The 22,138-nt window shown below is 34.7% G+C and overlaps 1 protein-coding gene across 3 annotated transcripts in view; it reads left to right on the top strand.

The window, feature by feature from the left end:
* fbxw5 (F-box and WD repeat domain containing 5) overlaps positions 1 to 22,113 on the top strand; it is a 23,479-nt gene extending 1,366 nt beyond the window's left edge. Inside the window, exons 2-11 of one of the 3 annotated variants that reach the window (XR_012405832.1) lie at positions 2,409 to 2,604; positions 3,384 to 3,541; positions 6,813 to 6,996; positions 7,084 to 7,232; positions 8,871 to 9,170; positions 11,435 to 11,618; positions 11,892 to 12,039; positions 14,818 to 15,030; positions 19,230 to 21,496; positions 21,581 to 22,113. Coding sequence is in view for 2 of the 3 variants with exons in the window: in NM_213319.2 (NP_998484.1) it covers positions 2,418 to 2,604; positions 3,384 to 3,541; positions 6,813 to 6,996; positions 7,084 to 7,232; positions 8,871 to 9,170; positions 11,435 to 11,618; positions 11,892 to 12,039; positions 14,818 to 15,030; positions 19,230 to 19,500 (1,794 nt within the window). In the remaining variant the exon portion in view is untranslated. 3 annotated transcript variants of the gene reach the window in all.
* Positions 22,114 to 22,138: the final 25 nt, after the last annotated feature.

The raw sequence follows: 22,138 nt of genomic DNA, 5'->3' as shown, positions 1-22,138 counted from the left end.
AAACAACAACAAAGGGTTGTGATATTTTGGTGAAAACTTAATCTTTTTTATGGCAAGGTTGACATTTGCATGGAATTGTTTAAATAAAAAAGTGCATTGTTTTGTTAAACAGTCAGACAACACTAGAACATGCTAAATACTTTTTTCCATGATCACACTGGGAAATAGTTGTTTTCAGTTGTAAATCTGACTAAAATAAGGAAGAAAAAAACATTCTTTGCAAAATAAATGAAATTAATGTTTAACAAAATTAATAAAATTAATAAAATTATTAAAAATAATTTCATTAAATGACTTGAATAGCTCTGTTTAGAAATAATAACTAATCTAATTAAAACTACAAATGTTATGAATGTCTGAATATTTGAACTTTGTTTATACAGTACAATGCCTTAAAACCTTTGTGCAAATGAGAAACTTTCACTCTGTTATTGTTCAATTATGCAGTGAATCTACAAATTAAGTATTTTTAACAGTGGCTCCTGGTCAACTATTGGCAGCATTGTGACAATTGTGAATGTGCACATTGTGCTGTCAAAATGTTGAAACAGTACATCATGCAGGTTTAAATCGCCTGATTTTTAAATATTATATTACAATTAATTTGTCTTGGTGATTTCCCTGAAAAAATAGTGTGTAATCAGTTTTTAACTCTTGTGCATCAAGTTACTTGTAGGTTCAAAGTGGGCACAAAAATGTATATTCATGGATCATAGAAAGATATTAATAGTTCTTTCGTCTTGAACTGATTCAATTTTTTCCAGCAACAGTTGTAATAATTAAACCTTTATTAATTTTTTTAAAAATTTTTTAAAGTTTTAACTAGGGCTACACAATAATGGAAAAATCTGACATTGCAATATTTTATTTCGCTGTATTTTATTTCACTATATGAATACAATTTCGGCAGATGACCTAATAGCTCTGTTTAGAATAAAATCATTAATTTCAGTTGTAATAATCTTGTACAGGAGTGAATCATAGAAATTGCAAGGATAAATGATAAAAGTGAGATAAGTAGTCAGATATTCAGTTACAGTAATACGATAAGATACTGTTAAGAAATTTTGCTACTGATAATAATAGTAATTTTTAAATGAAGAGGGAAAATATTTAGTTATAAGTTAGTTATGAGATGCATTTCTTTTATTAAAAGCACATATATTTCTTAGAATTGCAATATTGATATAAGTTTGATCCTTCATTATGAGAAGCACCACCCCATGCATATCGCTATATTGTCCTGCCCCTACTTCTGAATAATCAGATGTAATGTAAAATGTAAACACTGTACATTCTTCATTGCTGATTAATAATAATAATCCCAACTCCACATTGCAGATGCTGTGATGCGACTATTGCGAATGCTCACAATGCAATATTGATGCTAAAACGATGCATTACGCAGCCCTAATTTTAACCCATTAAATTCTGGTTTGTTTACAAAATGGCACAGGAGTTTTTTGCCTGTTTGTTTATTGTTGTTTTAGATGTGCACATTTTAAACAACATTCATATTGAGGCATTCAGATTTTAAGGTAGTGTTAAATTAAAAATGTTAAAATTATCATATTGTACAAGAAGCATTACCCTAAGTTACTTTTTCCCTGCCGTGTCTGTAAAATATGAACATTTATTTAACTTCAGTATATTCAATGGAGTTTCTGCGCTAGCCTGCTGATTCTGACGGGCGTGTGCGAGTAAACAGCTTTTTGTCTCATTTTACACTTGAGCAACCTAATAAATGGCAAAGTCTATTTAACTGATTGTATTTTAATACATTGCAACATCGATGCTTTTAAAGGAACCGTATAAAATGGAAAAAAGGCACATTTACCACTGGAAGTTTATCCGTATGGGAAGAAACACTAGCTCCGCATATACCCTATAGATGAAAAGCTCATGTCCAAAAATATATATTTTATGAATTAGTACTGGGCAAAGATTAATTGTGATTATTGCATGCACAATAAAAGATTGATTTGACATATTATATGTGTTTTAAATATTTAGTATGGATATGTGATACAAACATAAAAACAAAACTAAAAACATTTCTAATTACCAAAGATTCTTACATTTTTACAATTAAAATGTAAAAAATTTGATTCAACTATTTCAATTATTTTTTTTAATAATTCATTGCAGTTGGAAATACCTCAAAATACATAAGTAGGAGTAACCTAGGATGCTTTATTTCTGAACTTAAGAATTCTTCAGATGTGAAATCTGTAATTGTGTGATCATAAGGCTATGTCTTTTAGAAAATTGTAGGCGTTGTTTCTTACATATATGAATTGATAGCGAAGAACTCTTAGTCATCAAGTTGCAAGCAAGCAACCCACTGACTGGAGACTTGATAGATTTCTATTCCTGCAAGAATCATGGTTTATGTTGCTCTCTCTCAGGATGTTAGAATGGCAAGTGGCCCTGGCTTGCCGGACAGTCTGGTGCTGGAAATCTTCCTGCATCTCCCTCATAAGGCGGTGTTGAGCGCTGGACTCACTTGCCATCAGTGGTTTGCAGTGTCTCGGGATGAGTTTCTCTGGAAGGAGCTTTTCTACAGCTACTATCGCATCCCACGCACTGTGCCTCGACACCCAGGTACTACAACAGTAAATCCACATGGAAGTTCTATTAGCACATATTCACATACAGTACATGTGTGGCCATGATTATTATTCTGAAGTTCTCTGAAGCAAGGTTATTTTAGTAAATGAAAACTAAGACTAAAATGTTGACATGACATGTAAAAACTACAGTTAAATCAAACTAACAAAATTCTCTGAAAACAAAATTATTATTAGCAAAAATATGGAAATATGAATCACTCATTTTGTAAGGGAAAATCTGAATTGCGAATGGTTAGTATGAGTACAGAGTTAACATATCTCTACTTATATATTGATAAGTAGAAAGATCTCAAACATAAAACATGAGTTTTATTTTTTCTCCCTCTGCCAATAATGTATACTAGGCATGCTTAACCAAACATGTTTAATATGAAGAAGTTTAGGCATTTCTTCATAATAATTGTTCCTTTTTTATATAAGTTGCATTTGTATAGTTTTATGTTCAGTGCTTGGTCGGACAATTATTTTTATTTCTAAGTGGAACAAGTTTGCTCAAGAGTTAATGTAAGCTGTGTAAACATTAAACTTTTCTCTGGAATTGTTTTGTTAACTTTTGCTAAACTAGAATTGCTAAAACTGAAGTCGAAATCCATAAAAAAAGAACTAAAATTCAACTGAAATTTATAGCCAATAAAACAAAATAGTATTAAAATAAAGACTTTTCTACTTGTAATGTTGTTTGATTGCCACCATGTTGCAGTACTCTCTGCTGCTTTTGTAAGTAACAAAGTATTTCCTGCATGTTTGTAGCGGCTGTGTCGTGGTACAGGGAGTTCAAGCGGCTATATGACTGCATCCCCTGTGTAGAGGTTCAGACTTTAAAGGAGCATCATGATCAGGTGCTGCATTTAGCCTTCTCTCACCGCGGCCATCGATTTTCCTCCTGTTCCAAAGACTGCACTGTTAAGGTAAAACTGCCTACCGCCCACTTCATATACAGTTGAAGTCAGAATTATTAGCCCCTTTGATTTTTATTTTTAGTTTATAAATATTTCCCAAATGATGTTTAACAGAGCAAAGAAATTTTCCCAGCATGTCTGATAATACTTTTTCTTCTGGAAAAAAGTCTTATTTGTTTTATTTCGGCTAGAATGCGCATATCCAAATCATTTTTGAAAATGTGCTTAAAAATCATAAGCTCATAACTTTTAAAAGGATAAAAGTTTTATTATACTAGAAAAAAAATGTGCATAACATACGATAGAAACACTTTTACTGAACAAATTCCAGTATGCGCAGTAAAGTCATGTGATTTTTTATAGGAGATCGTGTGATGATAAAAATGTGTGTGAATGGACAAACCAACAGGCTGAGCACATTGTAAAACATCTGAAATTTTGTTTTGGTCATTCTAAAATGCCTTAACCATTTCAGTATTAGTGTTACAATATTATTAATTACCTCCAGAATTCTCAAAAGCGTCTGTGCTCTGTGTCTCATGCCTTCAAATGCCACCGCACACTTATTACAGGTCGGCATTTGTCTTTTTAAGTAAATAATAAGTAATTTATTAAATAAAGAAAAGATTGACGCAGCTTCTTCTACTGCAGTAAATTCCGTTTTTACTTTTGATATTTGGCGCAAGTTAATCAGTAAGTGACAATTTTGTTCTCTTTGACTCATTGTATGGAAACACTGCTTTATTCGCAAGTCTTTTTAGCAGTATTTCTGTTTTGCGCATAAATTTAATTCACATCTTTGGATGGAAACAGTTGCTGATGATATTCCACATTTACTCTTTTAATAATCTTTATATATGATTAAAGAAATTAATAAAAAAAATTATTAATTAATTATTTGATGTTTTTAGGTAGGGCTCCATGTAAAGTGATTATTAAAAGTAATTAATGACCACTATTTTTTGTCCAGCTATATTAAAAAACATACTATTTATACATGTAATAAACTAATATGTCAAAAACAATATATACAATGAAAAAAACACACAAATACATACATTGCATTTTGGTTTTATGCAACAAACAAACATGGGAGAGTTGGCATGGCATCTTACAGCACAGTATTACACATCTAAAATTTTAAAGGGCCATTAAAAGTTGCCCTGTCTATTCTAACCATTAGCCATTAACCAAAATATTGTAAGGCCCCCTCTACATTTAATGATACAATCACTTCTATAACTTTGCTGTAATAATGACAAAAAACTGTTGTTTTCAAACAAACAGTATATTTATTACTACATCTAGATATCTTTATGCACAAATAATAGCCTAATGTACAATATAAAGCAAAACATCAGTAGGCCATTTGTAACTGAAAAGCGTAAACCTTTGGCCTTTAAATGTGCCCTATTTGAAAATTAATAACAAAAATATCAGTATTCACACTGATGTATAACAGGAAAAATAATTAAGGCTATTACAATTTAATACTTGCATGTTATTTTTTTATACTCTATCAATTAGTGTGAGGATTGCTGCGTGGCGAATTAGTGAGACTCTGTCTTTTTTGTGGAGAACAAAATTCTCCATTTTTGGTGTGTGTGTGGGGGTGTTTCGTAGGTTGTTGGTTGCTAGGCGACCATCAACCGTTTTCCTAGTGGATGACAAGCTGACAAAACATTGCTGTCATTCGAATACAAGTTTTATCTATTGAAAAAATTACAAAGGACTGCAGTGTTTGGGTGTTCTGTGTTTGTCTGAGAAAACTAATCTTACCGAAATATGAATATTCTGTACAAGCTGAAGCTGATCAGTCAATTCTTGTCACATGACTCATGGTGAGCTTGCGGGAGTCATTGGCGTGAGCGCGTCACGCCGCTTGTGCGTGCATGCCACGCATCTCCGTTGGAAACAGACAACTTGTGCAAACTCTAGAAATACGCGATGTGCGAACGTCCCCATTTGCGGTCTCCATCAGTTAATCTTCTTGCAGATCCATGCTGGATTCATTTGATTTGTTGACAAATGGGTTGCAAATCCATACCTTGGCAGTTCGCGTGTAGTTCACTGGGTCTTTTCCCCTTAGTAAAAACACTTTCCAAATACATCTGTTTCTTACTCATTTTGCTAATTGTGGGTTAAATCTGGGCGTTCAAGTGACCGAGACGTAAGCGAGAGTTTGGTCATTTTTCAAAATAAAAGACTTTTCAAAAAAAAAAATCATTCAAACTCAGATAATAAAATGGAAATAATTAAGGATTTCTTGTGCAGCTCGCTACCAATTGATCCACGGACCGGTGGTTGAGGACCACTGAGCTAGGTGATAAAATTAACCAAGGAAACATGATCATTCTTCTAATTGTCCACTGCTAAGAAATTTTTTAAATATGACACAACCCCCCACAGAGTTTGCTGAGGTCCCCTTGTGAGCTGTGACCCCCCCTGTTGGGAAGAACTGATCTAGAGGATTTAGGCAAACACAGCAGCACGACGGTGTGTCTAAATTTAAACGAACTCCTTATAAAAAACAACGTCTGCCATTCTCCAATTCTCGTACTGCTCTACCGTTAAAAATTCTTCCTGCACACAAACAGCTTTGCTGTATCAGCCCTGACAGCATTGCAGGGAAAAACATGCAACATACCCTGTGGATCATGGAAAAAAACACATACGACCCTTCGTGCACAGCTAAATACTATGTGCCGTGGGTCCGTGGACGCGGTCTCACCCAGTCATCAACGTGTCTCACAGCTTGGCACTGGCAGGTCTACCTTGCCTTCGAAAAGCCTGTGGAGTCATAAATAATTAAGAAGCCAGTTCTTCTCATTGGAAAAGAAAAGTCAGCTATGAATAATAATGAGAAACCCACGCCTTATCTTTGCACTAGCTGTTTTGCGATATGTCGCCAATTTTGATCCCGCTTAAAAAATAATTTTAAACCAGGAAGCTGAAATTAGCTCACAAAAGCTCAAAATTATCCAGTTTTTCCCTCAGTTAAAGCTAACAGGTGCTAACATTGTCTTAACTGATGCTCAACACACACAAATCTGTTAAAATCTAAAAAAAAAAGTAATCAAGAGTTTAGTGAACCTTTAATAGTTTCGAAATATAAAATATAATATACATACACAGGGGCTGGACAATGAAACTGAAGACTAAACCACATCCAACAGGAGCAACTGTGGACGCTAGAGGAAGCTGTCTGAAGATTTAATATAGATTTATGTTCATTTATGCATTATCACTGCTTTTTTATTCACATTTGCTGCTTTTACAGCTTTGGGACACCGAGCAGTCCGATGGCACCATCTCTCTGGTTCACAGCTGCAGCATGCGACAGTATAACTGGGGCTACACTCAGTTCTCTCAGTTTAACGCTGATGACACACTCCTGCTGGTGTCAGGGGTCTACCTGGGCCCACATCACTCCTCCGCTGGAGAGATTGCAGTCTTCAGTTTGGGTAGAGACAGCTATTATATGCATTGCCCTCACACATCAACAGTAACTGTAAGCTGATAAGTGATTGGTGCTGTTTTTAAATCCGTAGACAACTACACTCTGCTGTCCCGTGTGAGAAATAAACCCTATGATGTGTTTGGCTGCTGGCTGAATGAGACTCACCTTATTTCTGGTAACCTGCATTGGATTGGCAACATGACTTCCTGCTCGGTGCTCTGGCTCAACAATGCCTTCCAGGTCTGAATATGTTTGGTTCTTGTCTGGTCTTACACTCTCGAGTCTAGAGCAGATGCAAGTAATGTTACTAACAATAGAAGTGTCTACACTAGGTGTCGTGTGGTGCGGCACAGCATATGACAAGCACCCTAACTAACTTCCCTGAGGTCATGGAATTTCTGGATTTATTTTGGATTTTAAAAAAAAGTCCCTTCCGCACATTGAAAGTCAGAGAATTTATTTGTATATGATGAGGTCAGATGCAAAAACCTCTTAAGTGTTTTCTGAAATTTTCGTCAAAAATTAGCATTATTCTCAGCCTTCTTTGTTTATGTTGAGTTATTTCACTTTAAAGACCATGAAAAGAACTTATAAGAACTAAGAACACTTTATTGTGAAATTATTAAAACTATACACAAGAACCTGATATAAATGTCCATTTTAGAATAAAATTTCAGAATTTAGAGGTTTTTGCATCTTAACTCTTCATATATGTTATATGTATCCAATCTCGGTGTTGGAGGGCTGATGTCTCTTCAGAGTTTAACTCCAACTCTAACCAAACACACCTGCCTAGAAGTTTCAATTATACCTAGTGAGAGCTTGGTTAGCATGTTTAGGTGTTTGTGATTAGGGTTGGAGCTAAACTCTGCAGGACACCAGCTCTCCAGGAACAAGTTTGGTGACCCCTGGTCAAAGTCATGAAATGTGAGGAATTTTTGTTTTTCTTTAAATTTAATTTCCATTGATCAATATTTTCATGGCATTGTTTTACACCTGTTATTATGGTTTGACTATATTACAGACTCATGTTATTGCTTTCCCACTCATCAACTGCCAATCACTTGCCAAATACAGTCACCACTGTGCCTGTTAATTAGGGTAAACATGGAAGGATAATATACATTTTACAAGCTTTGGCTTAAGATTAGATGACAGAAAAGCTAAATTTAAAGTTTGAAAAACACTATCGAGCTGGGATAGGAAGCATTTCACAGCCACACAAACAGTCCTCTGATTTTTTTATTTTTTTATTTTCCAAAACCTGAGGTAAATTTATTATCTATTGTTGTTCTTATAGTGACCATTAAAGTCATGCAAAATAAGTGAAAACCATTTTAATATTATGCAAAGCACAAAAGCAGCTTTCTTTCTGTTCTTTATAGATCATTTCATCCTTTTTGATTCTCAGAAGCTATAAAAATTAAAAATGTAAAACAGGAAATTTGTTAGGACCATTGTTATTGTTTACATCACTCAAAATGGTCTACAATGGTCTTTCTGACAAATTCCAAATGGTCATGGTTTGTTTGTTTTTTTTTCACATAAAGTGTAGACAACTTCCAACTATTCCTGAGTGTCAACAAAATCAAAAGACACATCTGGTATAGACATTATGTGCTAGTTCCTGAGTTACCTGTAGATGAAGAACTTTAAAGCATATATTTCTTACTGGCCATGTATTTTCTTTTTCATTTCATTAAAAAAGGTTTTTTATTACACAGGCCAGTGTTGATAAACTTCCACATGGATTAATGATAAAAGCCTGTAGTAATGACAATAAAACAAAAAATAAACTGTCTGCCTTTGGTTATGAAATTATGTAGCTTTTCAGCAATATTTCAACTTTTCACACTGTGTTACCCTTTCCATGTTTAGGGCATTGAGTCAGAAAACGTGAATGTGGTAAAGCGTCTCTTTAAAATCCAAAACATAAATGCCAGCACCATCCGCACTGTGATGGTGGCCCACTGCCGTCGACACGACTCCCCTGACCTTCTTTTGGACTATGAAGCTCAGGCCCAGCGGACGCAGCAGCACCAGCCTCTCTTCTTTGATCTGGGAAATACAGACAGTGAAGAGGAGGGTGAAGATGATGCGGAAGAGGAGCGAGGAGAAAAAAGATTAGCAGCACATCTGCCCTCATTGAAACCGTCTGGGCTGCATCATGTTTTACATGTAAGCTTTAGGAAAAGAAAAAGGGAGAGTTCACTCAAAAATGTAAATTTCCTCACATTTACTCTCACTCTAGTGCAGAGATGCCCAATGTATAGCCCGCAGGCCAAAATTAGTCCATTGTAACCTTTGATTTGGCCCACCATCCCATCTGCGAGAAGAGTGTGTATGATGTCGAGGCTTTTAACAGAGAGATTGTCATTTTCTAATTTAATGTAACCTTTTTTGTTTGTTTTATTGCTGAGTTACAAAAAACCAAACTGATATTAAATGTTTCACTTTAATGTTGTAAATGAATCAGCTTTTTAAAAATGTAAATACTGTCACTCGACGGATAGAAAACTGTGCAGAATACATTGGCAAGCAAATCAAGGCAAAAACTAGTGTAATTCTGTTATAAATTAGATTTTTTTTTTTTTTTTACTGTAATAAGTTTATTATAAAATGTAAAAAAAAAAAAACAAATGACTATGAATAAAAAGCAGTGTTTGGTAACACTTTATTTTGATGGTCCATTTGAGTGTTAGTAGACTGCCAACTTAAACTAGCCCTTACCCCAACCTAACAGTCTACTTATAATCTAATGAGAATTAGTTGCAATGTAACTTAAATTCAACAAACGTGCCATCAAAATAAAGTGTTTTCTAGTCAAAAAATTAGGACATCACCAATGGCAATTATATTTACTTTTGACCCACCAGCCCTAAGTTTGGTTTTTGGCCCGTCATAAGAAAAAGTTTGTGCACACCTGCTATAGTGGTTCTAAATGTTTTTCTTCTGTTGCACACAAAACAAGTTGACCTGAAGAATGTTGGGGAAAAATTAGCACATAACATCAGTAGTAGGAAGAAAAAAACTGGAAGATTTTTCGACATTCTTCAGTGTATCTTCCTTTCCTGTTCAACAGAGGACAGAAAAAAGAGTGGATTATGAGTAAATGATAATATGGTTTTCATTTTTGGGTGAACTACTCCATGATTTTGAAATTATACAACTAGAATGAAAATGTGAAAAATGAACTAAAATTGACTTTCAACGTAATTTATTAAAGTTTTTGGAAATACAATTTAAATCAGAATAATTAGCCCCCCTTTGATTTTTTTTCCCTTCTTTTTTTAAAGTGTTTCCCAAATGATGGAAATTTTCACACTATGTCTGATAATATTTTTTCATCTTGAGAAAGTCTTATTTGTTTTATTTTGGCTTGAATAAAAGCAGTTTTTCAAAATCAAAATTATTATCCCCTTTAAGCTATATATTTTTTCGATAGTCTACAAAACAAACCATCGTGATACAATGAATTGCCTAAATAAATACCCTTACCTGCCTAGTTAACCTAATTAACCTCGTTAAGCCTTCAAAGGTCACTAAGCTGTATAGAAGTGTCCTGAAATATCTAGTAAAATATAATTTACTGTCATCATGGCAAAGATAAAAGAAATCGGTTATTAAAAATTTGTTGAAAAAAATCTCTTCATTAAACAGAAATTGGAAAAAAATTAATCAGGGGTCTAATAATTCTGACTTCAACTGTATATTACGTTGGAGAAGCAACATTCTTTTAGGCGTTGAAGTCATTTTTACATTTGATGTCTCACTTTTTTACAGTATAGAAAAAACTAAAATCTTGTACAGAATCTTTGGTGTTTTGCTGGTGTATTTTGCATACTGTGCATATTTTGCTGATGTATTTTACATACTGTGGCACAATTGCAAATATGCATTCTAATGTTTGCATTTGCCAAATTGCAAATGCGAATACATTTTTGGGCTATTTCCACATGCTTGCAAAGACACAGAATACATAATGGAGAAAAGGACAAAGTGTTTTAATTGAGTAAACATGACTATAATGATGTTATCGCTTTTTCAAAAGCAGTGATGTGGGCGTAATGGAATATACAGTATAATCATTCATTCCTGACAGATATCATATTTTTGGTAGCATATACAGTATAAATTGATAAAAAATACGAAAAGCATGAAAGCTGCGAGTTAACACTGAATCTAATCGTCTTTGAGTGAAATCAGTTGACACATCAATGACCGTAGCCTAAGAATGGCCTCTGCTTTTCAAAAAAAAGACAACATGGACATCCATGCACTTTACTTTTTATTAGTATTTCAGTACAATTGCATATTTTGTTCGAAAATAAGCCACATTATATATATATATTTTTTTTTAATCAAAGAAAACAAACCATAGCAAATGATTAAGGAAAACTGTTTACAGTGACATTGACGGTTTGTTTATTTACTGTCATTAGGGTTGTCAGAGCATAGCCACTCGTGAGCGAGAGTTAGAGACGAAGGTGGCCAGGCTGATGGGCAGCAGACGCACCAAAGCTCCTGAACTAAATCTGGTGTCTCCTTCAAATGTTGGAGAAGGAGAGGACATGACCTATCTGCTCTTCACCACTGGCAGCCTCACATATTCCCCTCACCAAATAGGTCAATTGCTGATTGTTTAATCCGCTTATTCCTTACATCAGGGGTTATCAAACTCAATTCCTAGAGGGCCGCAGCCCTGTATAGTTTAGTTCCAACTCTGGTTCAGTACACTTACCTGTAGGTTTCCAACAAGCCTAGATCACTCAGTTAGTTTGATCAGGTGTGTTTAATTAGGGTTGGAACTAAACTCTGCAGAGCTGCGGCCCTCCAGGAACTGAGTTTGATACCTGTGACTTGGATGAACTGTTCATATTGAGTTGATGTGTGTTTTAGGTATCAAGCGGATTATGCCTGATCAAATGACAACATGTGGTCCTGTCTTGGGCGAGGAGCGCAGTTCTGAGGAATTCTTTGACTCGTTGGATCATGTGATCGACATACACGGCCACATCATCGGCATGGGGCTGTCACCTGACCATAGGTGCGTGCTTGTGTGTGTGTCTGTGATATTCAGCAGATGACTGATATGCAGTTTATTTAGCAAGTTCATTCAGCTTTAGTACATTAGAGTATGATGTTACCTTGCAATTGCAAAGCTAGAGTGATTGCAGGATGGTATTATATGGCACACATTCAAGAAAAGTCAATTCCTCAGGCTTACTGTATGTTACTGTATGAAATACTGTGTGTCCAGATGGCTTGTAACCAGCTTTCACTTATAACGTTGTAGTTAATCAGTGTCTTTAAAATGATATAAAACAGGTTCACTTTTGCACATTTTGTTGGCTATAAGCTACATCCCAACAATGGAACAACATGCCAACTAATTATCATTAGAGTGTAAGTAGACTCCACCAACAGATATTCATTCTCCCGACTGTAAGAAACCTTGCATGTGGATGTCAATTTACAATCCAAACTCCAACCTCACAATCTACCAATACTCTAATGAGAATTAGCTAGGATGTTGTTGCATTGTAACCTAAAATCTACAAAACGTGGTAAAGGGACAGTCAAAATAAAGTGATACCAAACAGAGTTTCCAAGGGAAAATATCTAGAGACTGGAAAGTTTTTGAAAATAAACATACATAGATACAGGTCCTTGAAAGTGTTTCACCAATTTGTACATTGATAAGTGTTTCCTACATAGGTGCTTTGTGTTGTATATTGTCAAGATGTTTACATCTGCACAAAAAGTACAACATTGCAAAAAAATAGGTTGAAATCATTGAGGGCTCTATTTTAATGTTCTAGGCGCAAAGTCTAAAGTACGTGACACAAAAGAATTAAAGACATGTCCGAATCCACTCTTGCTATTTCAAGGGCGGAAAATACGTACTACACCATTTCGCATGGTTCAACAGGGTTGTGCTTATATTTTTAATGAATAATGGGGGTTTTAGAGCAAAAGATACAGTGAACCAATCGGAGAATTGTCTCACATTCCCTTTAAAAGTCAGTTGCGTCCCACCATGGCGCGTTCGCTATTTACATGGTGGACTATGTAAGTGCAAGAACTGAATGCTTCATTACCGTGAAAACAGTTGAACAGACCATCTTTTGCACGGAGATACAGAATGAGCTTCCTCCATTTGGCCTCTTTATTTTACTTTTTATTCCTTTACTTTTTGGGGTAAGGAAATGGTGTTGTACACACTCTGCTGAAGACATCCATCAGCCTACATATTTAATTTTGTTTGTTAAGCGCAAAGATTTGTTTTAAAACAATTTCTAAATTCAGTTTTAATTTCCAGTAAACGAATAAAACAATTTCTAAATTCAGTTTTAATTTCCAGTAAACGAATAAATGACAATAATACCGAAGTGTGGTCAAAAAACAACAACAAAAAAGTTCTATTCCAAACACCTCTTGTACTTATGCCCCATTTAGTCACGCATGCGTCTCCAAAACCCAACAGGTGGACCTTCTTAACTTGTTTTATTAAACAAATGTAAATATTCAAATAATAAATAATACTGTGAATAATAATAATATTATACAAAAGCAAATTATCATGAAGGGTGATGGAGGTTTGAACAAGGCATAGAGTCAGTGGTTTTTATATGTATGTTGAAAGTAATAATTTTTGTAAGATTTTAAAAAGAGTTTGAACCCACATAGGCACATAACTAGACCTGCTTTTAGTTGGTCGATTGTGCACATTAACACCTCTATTTTAAACCAGAACAACCATGAGTCCGTAAAGAGGCACAAAATACTATGGAAAATCAAGGAAGCATTAGCAATTAAAGGGCACCTGTGATGAAAATCAACTTTTGTAAGCTGTTTGGACAGAAGGTATACCACAGTTAGAAATAATCCATTTTTTAAAACCGCCAAAATTTTGTTATATCGTTCCTTGATTTTTAGGACAACAGTATCTCCAGCAGAAAAGATATCCAAAGATGCCGTTTTAACACGTAAAGAAATCACTGTTTTTGAAACTAATAAAAACAGCAGAAGTCAATGATTAATTTGAATTATTTAGATGTTTACTTTACCGTTTCAAAATATTTTAAAAGTTTCTCAAAACAGCATGTTCAAAGGGGGAATTTTTTTTTTCTTTTTTACCCAGACATTTAAAAGGAATATATTTTAGAGTAGTAATCAAAATTCATTCAAAGTGTAAAACTGTGATATTTTTATCCAAGGTTATCATACTGTCTGAATCATATACCGGGTCATGCCTATGTATAGCGTGTGCACAGTTATACTAGTGATTGAAACACAACAAATATCTTTTTTTAAATTTCTGACGTTAAAATAAAATCCAAATACCTCCCATTTTGAGGCCCACCGCAACGTGAAGAAGGAGTGCAGTTTCCCCGCTCACCGAATTGATTGACAGACGCCATGTTTCTCTAATAACATGCATACACAATTGTCTAAAGAAAATATTTGCAAATAAACTGGGTTTAAAATATTTGTTACAACTCTGTATGATTTTTTATAAGTTTTAGACATTTTTAAAGCAGCATGTTTGTAATAAACACAGTAAAATTGCTATGGAATTTTTAGTCTACACAGTATATACACTACATTTGCATTAAAAGCCACAGGCTACAAAAACAGCTACACTGTACTCACACACCAAATGGGCAGATTCTTGAGGCTATAATAAATGATCTAATTGGTATTTTGAGCTGAAACTTTACAGACACATTCAGAGAGACAAAAAAATCGTACATCTTGTAAAAGGGGTAAAATAGGTGCCCTTTAAAGTGTCAGCTGTTATTCAGTATTTGTCTGCTTGCAGGTACTTGTACGTGAACAGTCGAGCATGGCCAGCAGGCTGTGTGATCTCGGACCCCATGTCCCCTCCACCAATCGCAGAGGAGATAGACCTGCATGTGATTGATCTTAAGAGTCTGAGGGAGGAGCGCCGCAGCCTTCGAGCTCACCGGGCCTTCACACCAAATGATGAGTGTTTCTTTATCTTCCTCGATGTCAGCAGAGACTTTGTCGCCAGGTAATATACACATTGTATCAGCAATGCTAAATTATTCAGCCAAAAATAAATATGTACTCACACAAATAGATCCAAACCTTGTTTTTGAGAATATGAGTTTCTTTATTCTTTGGAACACAAATAAAGAGGATTTAAAGAAAGCCAAAAACCTGTAATCACTGAATTTCATAGTAGGAAGAACAAGTATTATGGACGTCAGCGGTTGCAGGTTTCCAGATTTTTTCGAAATATCTTCTTTTGTGATTAAGGGAAGAAAGAAAGTCAAACAGGTTTGGAACAAGTAAAAGGTGGCCGTAGCATTTAATTTGTCATCACATTCTTTAAAGTGTTAAAAGGGATAGTGCAACAAAAGTTTAAAATCCTGTCATTATTTACTTACCTTCCACATGTGACAAAATTGACACAAAATTATCAACTAGATACCGACATTCCGCAAACTTTTGTATTGTAATTCTTTTGTATTTAGCGAAAAAAAAAGTCATATATGTTTGAAATAAGTAGAGGATTGGAAACATAAAACCAGAATTAAAACTATTAAGTGTACTGTAGTGTACATGAATAATTAAGCTTTTAAGATAATTGCAAGTGCTTACTTACCATGATATTTGACTTACAGAATGCATATAATGAGCTTATGTGCATTTCAGCATGTTAGCTTTTTTCCGTTCTTTTTTTTTTTTTTGTGGCCCTAAAAAACTTTCTGAAACAGGACAGTTCACCTTAAAATTAAAATACTGCCATCATTGTTACTTACAAGTATTATTATTATTATTTTTTTGCTAACAAAAGAAGATATTTTAAAGAATTTTGGACACCTGTAACCATTGTCTTCCAAAGTATTTGTTTTCCCTCTATGGATGTCAGTGGTTACAGGTAGGCCCACACAGAAACTGTGCGGGCAGAAATTTCCATATATTTTTAACCCATTTTATAAACCCAGTAGTAAACCCAGTTTATTTATTGAGTTTTTTAATTAGTTTCAGTAATGTTATTGACATAAATGAAAATGTTTCTATGATTTATTTACAGTACAGTTTGTAAAGTAATATTTTCTGTCTTTTAGAAGATCAGTTTTATAAGAGACTTGCTTTTTTTTTTTTTTTTTTTTTTACAAAATACGTAGATCTAATTGGATTTGCATTGGAAACATTAAATAAGTTAAATAGTTATTATTTTTTAATTTCGAACATTAAGTTTTTAGTTGTGATACTACCAAAAACATTCCACATAAATCTACTTATTAGTTTTACAAAATTCTTATCAGAATTAGCAATAAATGTCCACAGATTCTGTTCAGGGCTAGTTACAGGTTTCCACATTCTTCAAAATATTGTCAACATTAAAAAAACCTCAAACTGATCGAGTCAAGTGAGTCAGAGATTTTATTTTTTGGGTAAACTTTAATTTAGTCGGTCACATCAAGTTTAAGATAATAGATTAGTATCTGGTCCTATTACCAACAGTAGATGGCAGTAAAAGTTCTATCTAAGAATATAAACCACCAATAATAATGGGAAATGCAACAATTATCTTTATCTGTCAGATCAAAATGCAGCTTTATGATGTTATGGAAACTAACAGAAATGACAAAACACAAGCCTTTTCAGTCCTGAGAATTTCTCTGGATCAGTAAAGCCAGAAAAAATTTTTTCAATATATTCAAGAGGATAACTATTTAATTAGGGCTGCATGACATTGGACAAAAGCTGACATTGTGATATTTAATTTGTCTGCGATATAAATATCATTTCGCAAGAGGACTTGTAACTCTATTTGGAATGAATTCATCATTTTATTTTGATTGGAATTATTTTATAGAGAAGTATCTGCATCAAATACAATACAATTAAACAGATACAAATGAATTAATCTGTAGAATAGAAGTGACGGACAGAAATTCAACAATAATATATAAAAACATTGTATAGTGTAGATTCTTCATTGTATAAATAATTAAAGACAATTAATTTTGGTCTATATACTATTTTAAGCTCTTGGTTTAAGTAAAACTAAAATTACTAAAATCTTAAAAAGTCACAAGTTTTAAATACATATCCAAATGAAAATCTTTCACTCTATTGTGGGGTTAAACTTTGTGATGACCCCAAAAATCACATTTTGAACTGTGGTGCTGATCAACTCTTAATACCAACTTGACATTGCTGATCCTGTTACTATTGCAGATTCACACATTGCGATATCGAAGCTGAAACGATACATTGTGCAGCCCTAAATGTATTAAATTTAAAGAATATATAAAAAATAAAATAAATGTTTAGTCTTTTTTAATTGAATCTTCACTGACTTACTTAAAGTTTATTTAATCATGTTTTTGTGTTTTAAATTTATTAGATTACCTGATCTAATTTTTTAAGTTAAGTTACCATGTAGTACTCCATTACAGAGCCCAGTTTGAAAAAATAATGGCAGCTTTACATGACTTTAACTTAAGTCAAAGGCAGTCAGACAGACAACACTTACCATAGCCTTTGTTATTAGGGCAAGATGCTTCAGCTTAAACTATACTCACCGGCCACTTTATTAAGTACACCAGTTACAACTGCTTGTTAACGCAAATATCAGCCAATCACATGGCAGCAACTCAAAGAAAGATGATTTTGAACGTGGCATGGTTGTTGGTGCCAGATGGGCTTGTCTGAGTATTTCAGAAACTGCTGATCTACTGGGATTTTCACGCTCAACCATCTCTAGGATTTACCGAGAATGGTCTGAAAAATAGAAAATATCCAGTGAGTGGCAGTTCTGTGGGCACAAATGGTTTGAGTGGTCAGACTGGTTTGAGAAATACAACAGTAACTCAAATAACCACTAGTTACAACCTAGGTCTACAGAAGAGCATCTCTGAATGCACAACACGTCCAAGCTTGAGGCGGATGGGCTACAGCAGCAGAAGACCACACCGGGTGCCACTCCAGTCAGCTAAGAACAGGAAACTGAGGCTACAATTCGCACAGGCTCACCAAAATTGGACCGTAGAAGATTGGAAAAACTTTGCCTGGTCTGATGAGTCTTGATTTCTGCTGCAACATTCGGATGGTAGGGCCAGGATTTGGCATCAATAGCATGAAAGCATGGATCCATCCTGCTTTGTATCAATGGTTTAGGCTGGTGGTTGTAGTGTAATGGTGTGGGGGACATTTTCTTGGACACTTTATGCCCACTAGTACCAATTAAGCATTGTGTCCACGCCACAGCCTACCTGAGTATTGTTGCTGTCCATGTCCATCCCTTTATGACCACTGTGTACCCATCTTCTGATAGCTACTTCCAGCAGGATAACGCGAGGTGTCATAAAGTGTAAATCATCTCAGACTGGTTTCTTGAACATGACAATGAGTTCACTGTACTCAAATGGCCTCCACAGTCACCAGAATTCAATCAAATAGAGCACCTTTGAGATGTGGTGGAACAGGAGATTCGCATCATGGATGTGTATTCGACAAATCTGCAGCAACTGCGTGATGCTATCATGTCAAAATGGACCAAAGTCTCTGAGGAATTTTTCTAGTACCTTATTGAATCTATGCTACAAATGATTAAGGCACTTCTTAAGGCAAAAAATGGTAAGGTGTGCCTAATAAAGTGGCCAGAGAGTGTATGACTTCATTCAGTCTGAGAGTGTCAGACATTATTAGTGTTTTCAGGATGTAGGAAGTTGGAATTTCTGCCATCGTTTACAAAGTCAGCAAGTGTGATGCCTAGTTTTAAAATGTTTCAACTTAATCAGATCTTACAAGTTACTAAATATTTACTTATATGTGTAGTACAGTATGCTAAAAGTGGGATATAACAGCAGTATTTCAATGGAAATGGATTATTAACAAATTACTGATTCTCAGAAGTAGATTAAATGTTTCTAGTTGCACCTACATTTTTGTTTTTATTGAGCTAAATGTTTTCCTCCGGATATGCAATTCAAAGGGAATCAAACATACGAGTGGCAAGTAAAGAAACAGCAGTAAACATTGTCTAACGTGTGTCCTTTTAAAAAAATCATGGCAGTATTCATGTAACAACATCATATTTTATATTCTAATTCAGTGTGATTATAACCTACAATTGTCACAACTTTCTTCCACATCTTTATAGGTTAACCCCAGTACAAAACAAAAAATGTAGAAGTGTAGAATCCTCATAACACCTTTAGATGTTTTCATTTAGTGTCATTGTGTGTGCAGTGGTGCAGAGGACAAGCACGGTTACATATGGGACAGACACTACAATATCTGCCTAGCGCGCCTGCAACACGATGACGTGGTCAACTCAGTGGCCTTCAGTCCAGCAGACCAGGAGCTGCTGCTTTCTGCCAGCGATGACTCCACCATCAAAGTGTGGCGGTCACCGCGCATGGTGCGCCTCAGCCAGGCCCCCCGACCCCCATCTCGCGCTCACAAACTGCTTTCCTCCTTGCTCGGCCACAGAAGTATTAACGTAAACGGTAAGCCCTGACCATCACACCGGCGCATTTATAACAAAACCCTAGAGACTGACACTCCGTGAGCAGAGAAGGTCATGTGTGAGGTCAAGAAATTGAGGATGGGGAGGAGGAAGATGCTTAGTGGCACTATTAAAGAATGTACTGTGATCTACCAGATCCCTGAAAGATGAATTGAGAATCAGTTTTTTTATTAAACGTCACCACAAATGGATAAAAACATGGAAGGTGAACATCAATGGGATGCGACTCCAAGAGCAAAGAAACAAGAATATAAAGAAAGATATTAAGGGAAAACTATTGTTTACACTGCAGAAAATGCTTTTCTGACTGATTTTTTTTGTCTTGTTGATGTCCAAATATAAAAAAAATATTAAATCAAGAATAATTGTCAAGACAAGCAAAACATATTGTCTTGTTTTAAGAAATAATATGCTAAAATGAAGTGAGTTTGTCCCTAAAACAAGCAAAATAATCTGCCAAAGGAGTAAGCAAATTAATATTATATCAAAAGGAAAAACAATAATATTTTGCTTACCCCATTGGCAGATTATTTTGCTTGTTTTAAGGAAAAACTCACTTAATATTGGCATATTATTTCTCAAAACAAGACATTATGTTTTGCTTACCTATAAAATGCTTCTTGATATAAGAATTTTTAGTTATTTGGACTAGAAACAAAACAAAAACTCTTTTTTTGCAGTGTATTTGATATATTATGTTTCATTTTATAACTCCCTTAGAGTTACAGTTGATTTTAAATCAATTCAGCTGATTCTGGATCTGGTGGGAGCCCTTTTACCTCAGCTTAGCATAAATAATTGAATGAGATTAGACTGTTAGTGTCTTACACAAAAATGACATTTAAATTGATCCTCTGTTGTTATATTGTGTACTGAGGCTAACGGAAAATGAGAAGTTGATATCTTCTTGGCCAGTTTAGCTATTCTCTCTTTAGGAAATTTGCTCTATAGTTTCTACCCATATCCACCTAGAAAACAACAACTTTTCTTATTAATAATAGAATAGTCGAGCTTCAAAAAAAAATATTGATGATTTTCCAGCAAGATGCTAACGGTCTAATCTGATTCGATGTTCTAAGCTAAGCTAAACATGTTCCACACCAGACCGGAGATCAGCTGAATGGATTCAATAATGGCAAAACTCTAGGAGAGCTGTAAAAGGAGCCATAATATAATAAAAGAATAGTTTCCAAAATAGAGCGTTCCTTTAAGGTTATTTTCACACGTGTGCAGTTGTTAAAACTAGTTAACTGTTTTGATTGCGTGAGCATGACTGCACATTTTTAACATTTATTTTTTCTCAGCGCCTTGTTTAATATGTGTTAATAAAATACTTGATGGTCTGAAGAACAAGAATGTGATCAAATCATTCAAATATTCACTAATGGAAAACAAACCTACAGAGGAACAATGATGTGTCATAGCTTTGGTTCAGTTTGACAAGCTACAGAATGACAATGCAAGTGTTTACATCCGAGGTTTTCCAACTATGCCTTTATTAATGAAATGAGTTGTGTATTTTGGCATACAGGTAATATATTGACAATTCCAAAAACAGTAAAAGCCTACTTGTTGAACATTTAGTCATTGTCTGCTTCATACAATCACTTTGTTTTAACAATGCACTGTTGCTGTGCTTCTGTTATGGTGGCAGGGTTTTTTTTATATTTAAAGGGATAGTTCAGCCAGTCGTTATTTATTCTCCCCCTTGTGGTTTTAAACCATGGCGTTGAACACAAAAGTAGACATTTATTGTCTTCTTTTGTGTTAAGAAGAAAGAATAGGCTTTTAAAAAGTGAAGGGTGACAATATTTGCAGTTTGGATTGTCAAAACCACCAAAAACCAGAAGAAAAGCTCTGGTTGACTGTACACTATTTCCTTCTCCATGATCAATTTTATTATACAACCTAATGTAGCTGTTACTGAACACAAAATATCAGGCATGTTTAAAGGGATAGTTCATCCAAAAATAAAAATGAACCCACTGTTTCATCCGAGAAAGCTGAAAACCTGTAGCCATTGACTTTCGTAGTAGGGTAAAACAGATACAATGGAAGTCGATGGTTACAGGTTTCCAGCTTTCTTCAAAGTATCTTTATTTGTGTTCAACTGTAGGAAAAAATGGAGCAAGTTAACAGTGAGTAAAGGATGATTTCAAAAGAATTGAACGTTTTTGGTGAACTAACCCTTTAGCTCACACTGTTTACCAGCCGTAAATATTCAGCAAAGGTGCTCTTCAAAGGTTGTTATCTCTGATGTCATGAAATGCGCCCCCATATATGAAGCTCATCTGTATACTGGTCAATCTGTTACTCGTGTGTAAGTGTGTTTTTGTAATGGCTGCGTCCGATTTATTATTGATTTCAATTTGGTTGCTTAATTTATGTCTGATCATTGGAATAATTCAGTTAATGTTTAGTTTCCTGCATTTGTCTGTGCGGTTGTAAGTACATCAGTTTTGCTTCAATGAACCTGGTTCTCTGTTTGAGCTTGTGAATCGGATTTTCCCAGCCGACCTTTGCTTGTTCGGCATCGTTAGATTTTGTAGAATTGTGAAATGTGTAAAATTGATTTGATCTATTAAACACTTTTCTTTTATCAGATGCAATGTATTTGTTTATTTCATTT

Source organism: Danio rerio, chromosome 5, assembly GCF_049306965.1.
Source record: "Danio rerio strain Tuebingen ecotype United States chromosome 5, GRCz12tu, whole genome shotgun sequence".
Taxonomy (NCBI): domain Eukaryota; kingdom Metazoa; phylum Chordata; class Actinopteri; order Cypriniformes; family Danionidae; genus Danio; species Danio rerio.
The sequence above is the reverse complement of the archived record's forward strand: the minus strand, read 5'-3'. Positions and strand labels throughout refer to the sequence as shown.